At 39.3% G+C, this 6,236-nt stretch overlaps 2 protein-coding genes across 2 annotated transcripts in view; both read left to right on the top strand.

Moving 5' to 3' along the window:
- LOC104963796 (V-type proton ATPase subunit S1-like) overlaps positions 1-4,605 on the top strand; it is a 7,760-nt gene extending 3,155 nt beyond the window's left edge. Inside the window, exons 4-7 of the mRNA XM_010792436.1 lie at positions 2,243-2,474; positions 2,588-2,623; positions 3,253-3,493; positions 3,608-4,605. Coding sequence (XP_010790738.1) covers positions 2,243-2,474; positions 2,588-2,623; positions 3,253-3,493; positions 3,608-3,820 — 722 coding nt within the window. The 3' untranslated portion in view covers positions 3,821-4,605. The remainder of the gene's footprint in view (positions 1-2,242; positions 2,475-2,587; positions 2,624-3,252; positions 3,494-3,607) is intronic.
- A 146-nt stretch (positions 4,606-4,751) lies between these two features.
- Positions 4,752-6,236, top strand: part of LOC104963795 (protein pitchfork) — a 1,587-nt gene continuing 102 nt past the window's right edge. The window contains exons 1-4 of the mRNA XM_010792435.1: positions 4,752-4,991; positions 5,185-5,283; positions 5,953-6,086; positions 6,146-6,229. Coding sequence (XP_010790737.1) covers positions 4,842-4,991; positions 5,185-5,283; positions 5,953-6,086; positions 6,146-6,229 — 467 coding nt within the window. The 5' untranslated portion in view covers positions 4,752-4,841. The remainder of the gene's footprint in view (positions 4,992-5,184; positions 5,284-5,952; positions 6,087-6,145; positions 6,230-6,236) is intronic.

Genomic DNA, 6,236 nt, shown 5'->3' with positions numbered 1-6,236 from the left:
GATAGGGAGGTACGCTGTGTCTACGAATGGTAACACTCCCCGGCCTGTCTAAGTCACTGTACAAACCGTTTCCCTCTAATAACACCTCGAGAGGTTAGAGAGGGAAAAGGTCTTGGATAAAAGTTACTCTTGATAAGAGAAGCCTAGAAGGCCAGAGAGAGAAAGTGAGTTTTANATCCATCCCTGGAGAGAGGAGTGACACCAAGGAGTCCCTCTTCTCCTTCTCAGCAGCATGATTAATAACCCCTGTGCCCCATAATCTCTCCATCATCTATCTATGTAAATGCCCCCAGACCTGCAGCGCCAACACACTTTGACTGATGGCTGTTCCACGGCATTGGGTTTGGTGTGTGTGTGTGTGTGTGTGTGTGTGTGTGTGTGTGTGTGTGTGAGTAAGTGTGTGTGTGCAGATTTTGCATATGTACGCAGGCGGTGTGTGAAGGTTTTTGTGGATTGAGAGGAAGAAATGAGAGAAATCACATGGTCTCTCCGCCTTGTCACAGTCAGTACGGCCTCACACACACAGTTTTTGATACAAACGGAAACGAACACTTTGGGAGAAGACGGCTTGGCACGCATGAACAAGGCACAGGGGAGGTTATCATTTACTCACACAAGAAAGAAACAAGAGACCAAATTAGATCTGGCCGAATACTGTAATGGATTCTCATTTTATCTCTTAAGCCCCTCTTTTTCAGCAATGGCAGTTTCAATAAATAGGGTGAATGGGATTAATTAGGCATCTCAAAGCACCATTTTAAATATTACATCAATTATTAATGCTTGTATAATTTTTTATCCAATGAAAGTGTCTCTACTGTGAGTTTTTTTTGAGGATTTTACTTGTTTTTGAGGCCAGCGGTGCCATACAGTATGTTTGTCTCATTTATTGGAAGTAGGCAACTAGTTCATTGGTGGACATAAACCTGAGGAGCAGGGCAGAAATCTGGGAGTTAGGGATCTTACTTTTGAATTCTGTACAAATCATGTCATGAGATTTGAGGTAAACCCATAGGAAGTGCACTTTGACATCTCCTTTAGGAAATATTTAACGTTTTTTGCAGCCCTGCAGATAGTCGCTGCCCCGGTAAATGGTCTTTATGGATGAGGAGAGAGAAACCATGAATAGTGGGAGCGAGCTAAGAAGAGAGATAGAGCTCTTAATTGGCTTAATATTTCTCATAGTGAACCGTATGTGTCATAGCCAGGATGTTAATGGTTCCTACACACCAATTAGTATGTAATGCTTAAACTGGTACTAAGTCATAACCAGCATCTCTGACACGCACAGAAGCACACATCTTACTTTATCTTCATTAAACAACCTTTAAGCAAACTTGTATGAAAGTCACTTTATTGGGGCCTCTCTTTCCCAACTTTACGATTTTCACTATTCATATGAATATTTTTGTTTCATCCTTTATTTTGTGGTCAAAATTATTGTTTATTGTGTCATTAAGATAAATATTTTTTAGCAACTCAAAAAAGGAAGATGTTACCATGATTTTAAAGAATAACACAAAATGTCATGCCTCAAACGGTCAAAATAACAATTGCTGCCAATATCAGTAACAGAAATTGAAAGAAAAATATAGAAAGTTATTGAACATGTCAACCCTTAGATGCATAAGTGGGTCTTTTTTGACCCGGTGAGGTGGTTTTCTTGAAGTATCTTTGTAATTACATTTTTTTATTATTTCATATTCCAGCTATTCCTCAAAAACATGTTTTGGATATCATTCCATTCAAATTTTTAATTGACATTTTATACATTTTAAGAAATTGTAGTTTTTGTATTACTGCCCCAAGCTTCCATAAGTGGGTCAAAAATGACCCGTATGCATTTTCTATGAAATGTCGGGTTTTTTTCAACATGTAAAAAAAAAAAAAGTCTAAAATTATAAATAGTGAAATATTAAATATTTCTAGTGTGAACCAAAATATAATACTAAATATTATACAAGTGATTTTTCTTAACCAAAATGACAAATGGCATAAAAACACATTATTCTAATACGGGTCCTTTTTGACCCACTTATGGAAGAGTGTAGTGCCAGTCACTCGTGCATCTAAGGGATAAATAGCTTTTAATTTGTTTGGCACATTCTTACTCTCCCTCCTTGTGTTTATATCAATATTTGTTATATCTATTTTTTAATAATCCTTCATTTTTTCCCAATCTAAAGTATACTGTCCCAAAACCTTATTTCACCCGGGTTAAATAAAGGATTTAGATTGTGATTATCCCTACAGGTGATTCCAGAGAGGTCCATGTCTCAGCAGGCTGTGGGCCGGTCCCTGCTGCAGTCCGTGGAGGCCACAGTCAAAGAGCCCATCATGTTTAATGTGTCCGGGAACCCCTGCATCATGCTCTGGGCTCAGAATCTCAACATCAGCCTCACAGACAAATGGATCGACCTCGCTGCAGAGACGCCATCGCTGGACGGATCCATTTGCAACGGCAGCAACTCACTGTGAGATGGCCGCCCGGCACGCTGCCATGTTTTTATGTCAAGTCAAAAGAACAGTTTCCTTTTATTCAAATGAAACAAGTCATTTGAAATGTATTCTTCTTTTCTCACTCTAGGCTTGTCCTGACCTATGCATCAGGCCACATACTACGGTAAGACAATACATTTATCATTTTTTAAAAAGTGTCAAATGCTTTGGGAACTCGTTCTTATCAATAGTCTGATGACGATGTTGCTACAGACAGTAGCTTGTTAGCTTAGCACAAAAACTGGAAACTGTTATTCCATCTTTTCCCAAAGGTGACAAATCCATCAATCTCCTCAAAAGTTTGTTTTGTCAGTAAGGTAACAGAAGGGGAAAATTGTGTATTTTTTTGTTGTCATTTTCCAAAAAAAAGTCCCTCATTCCCCTCAATAAATAATTGTTGTACACTTTAACGACAGAGATTTTTCAAAATGAGAGCAAATAAGCGTAAAACTTCTTTTAAGCCACTGGGAAATGCTGTCCATTCTTAAGTATTTCTCTTTCATGGTAACCGTTTGTACAGAGTTTCTGTTTCAGATCTTTTTTAATAATAACAAAATGTAATATTGGAAAGGTTAGAATGAACCTCTGAAACATTAAATGAGTTCAATGTAATGTTGTCTGTCCTTTTTTGATACCAGTCCACCGCTACCATATATTTATAGAAAGGAGCAGTCATTTCTCAACATTTTTTACAATTTCCCCCAGACTTATACACATATGCTGTCGTTAATATACATTCCTGTTTATCTCCAGTTTTGCCATGAGTCAACGGCTCTACAAGGTGTCCGCACGACACTGGTTCACGTTGGACTCTGTAGAGCTGCAGTCGAAAGATCTCACTGCGTCTTACGTCGGGAGACGCAACATCTACGCGCCTGCAGAGTACTCCTTCCACTGCCAGTCCGTCACCAGCTTCAGAGACACCCTGCTGGTGCCGAGCAGCAACAACAACAAGAACACCACAAACTGGAGGCTCAACTTTGTCGACTTCCAGGTACAAATATATTGCTTTTACAGCCTTAGATTTTCTGCAGCAGTGCATCGAATTCTTCATGGTGTGTTCAGGTGTCTCTTGAGTCTTGTTCATTGATGTTTTTTTCCGATACAGATTCAGGGTTTCGGTTTGGCCAACGGAACAAACTTCTCCTACGCCAGCGACTGTGCCGGCTTCTTCACCGCGGGGATCTGGATGGGCCTGATCACCTCACTGCTCATGCTGTGGATTTTTGTGTACGGCATGCACATGATCATGCAGCTCAACACAATGGATCGGTTCGACGACCCCAAAGGTCCTTCGATTTCAGTGCCTCAGACAGAGTGAATCATTCCTCAAACACTGTCCTTCAGTGCCTCCTAGGAGACTCCCTCCTTGTCATGTTGCTGTGTTTTGGCCTTTTTCTTTGGATATGTGTTCAAATCTTTACTCTGAATTTCTCTTCTGTCATTTTCTATCCTGAATCCTTCCACAGCTGTCTTTTTGATACGGTTATCTTGCAAAGCACATTTTTATTTCACCTCCACCAGTGCCAAAGAGGATGCTCCTTTTTTCCTAGTTGATGAGAAGTGCATGTGCTAAAATATGTTTTTGTGCCACTGTTGGTCAGAATTATTTTCCTTAAAATGATAAGCAATAATTTCTCAACACCAGAGAATGTATTCTGTGCCAACATGAATGTGATGCTTGATGCTGTAGGACCGTATCAGACCTCTTGACTTCTTTTTTTTTTCAACCTAACTGTCATTTCAAGATTACTGGTTATGAAAAAGAAGTGCCTGTATATAAAGAGTACATTTATGTTTGTGACTTTTAGAATTGCCTTGGAAAGGTATGTTAATAATTAACCTTGGATGTAGTTCTGTTCTTGCTACTAGCAGACAGATCCAACTCAAGTGCCACAAAGCAATTCAAACATTTCTTCTTGAGTAATTTATTTATGTAAAAAACAAGTTTAATGCTTATCTTTAAAGTTTACTCCATTGCTTCAGGTTCATCAAAGAATAATAGTGCCTCACTTCTGCTTGTGTCAAACCTTTGAATGTGCAATTGCCTTGACTTGTAAATTGTCCCTAATTGAAAATAAAGATATCTGTAAATCTTGGTGTAAATCGGTTGTTTTAATGATATTCAATGAGATTCAGATATCCGAATGTGTCATTTTTCACAAGTACGAAACGCCATGAATTTGCGTCAATTAACGTAACAGTTCGGTTGCCATAGTTGCAATGTCAAAACACAACAACGTCATCATAGCTAGTGGAGACGTTGCTAACAGCCTGGGAGCTTAATTCTACTTATAGTTTCTTGTTTTTCACCATTTTCTTTCCCGCAAGTTGTTTCTAAAATGTCAGAAGCTCCAATTCAGGGAGTCTGGTTCGGCACCTCCCAGGACAGGAAACTTTTCCCCGGAAATTTTGCACCAGACCGGCTGGGAAACCATATGGCACGACCGGAAGTGCCGCACATCGGCCCCGGCAGCTATGACAACCACGAGGTCTGTGTCATCTGCTTATTTTTATATATTTTCACGCATAATAAATTATCCTTTAAAAAAAAAATATATATATACAAACTCAAAGTGTTTTAAACCCTAATTTGTTGGTTTGCTCTATCATGTTAACGTTGATTGTAATACACTTTATTTATAGAGCTCCTTCCATTCATATTATATTTCCATTTCTTTGCAGTACGGCACCATAGTGTATGATCTACAGAAGACACCGGGTAGTAAGAAAGGATACAGTCTGTCTGCGAGGACTGCAGCTCGCTTTCCGCCCTGCAGCCTGGTACATATTCACCTCCAATGAGGGTTTTAACATATTATATTAATTACTTTCAGCTTTACTGTTGTTTAAATGTTTAGCAAAGTATCATATTTCATAAGCTCTTTGTGTGTTTTGTAAGCAAACTTAGGCTACCACCATGAACATCCATTATTGCTAAAAAGAAGAAGACAGAACTGAGGTTGGGTTTAAGTTGGATAGGCCTTTAAGACATATTGTCTTCTTAATTGGTTTCACAAACACAAACTTAATGTTAAATGTATGCCAAGATAAAATAATATTTCTTATGCGGAACAGGTTTTTGGATTACTGGTGTGTCATTGATTTTACATAATATATATATTTCAATAGAATAACATTTTTGTTTCCCAATACCTTCCATGTCATGTGACCCAGTGACTCCAAATCTATATAAGCTTTTATTACTACACTTGACTAATAAGACAAACATCTTTTATTGAATTTTAAGTAATTTTTCAATTAGATTATAAATGTGAATGCCTGTCCAATAACCACCTAAACTAACGTCCTCAAACAACACCAGGAGATATCAAACACATCTACTAAAATTATGTTCTTGGGATTCCCCCAGTTTCAAGTATGGTGCTACAAGGCTGGAATACCCATCGAACATGTTACGTTTATTTTATTTCTTACATATTCTATCCCCAGACAGCGACCCCTTCCCCAATGCAGTACCAGCAGGATCAGAGCTACTCCAGAGTCCCCCCTCCTGGCAAAACCCCTTTCGCCTCGACCACACAGAGGTTCAAAACCATGTTGTGTACAGCCAAGGACAGCCCAGGGTAACACACACACACACACACACACACACACACACTGAACTGACAGCTGTTTGATACAGGCCTGGGACCTACGCTCACGATGCGGTGACTGACAGGAAGGTGAGCTGGCCGATGTGCTTCGGGAGCCCTGATTGGTCCAGACTGCCTCAG

This window comes from Notothenia coriiceps, unplaced genomic scaffold (assembly GCF_000735185.1).
Source record: "Notothenia coriiceps isolate Sejong01 unplaced genomic scaffold, NC01 NC01_scaffold00036401, whole genome shotgun sequence".
NCBI lineage: Eukaryota > Metazoa > Chordata > Actinopteri > Perciformes > Nototheniidae > Notothenia > Notothenia coriiceps.
This window is presented reverse-complemented; position numbering and strand designations above follow the sequence as displayed.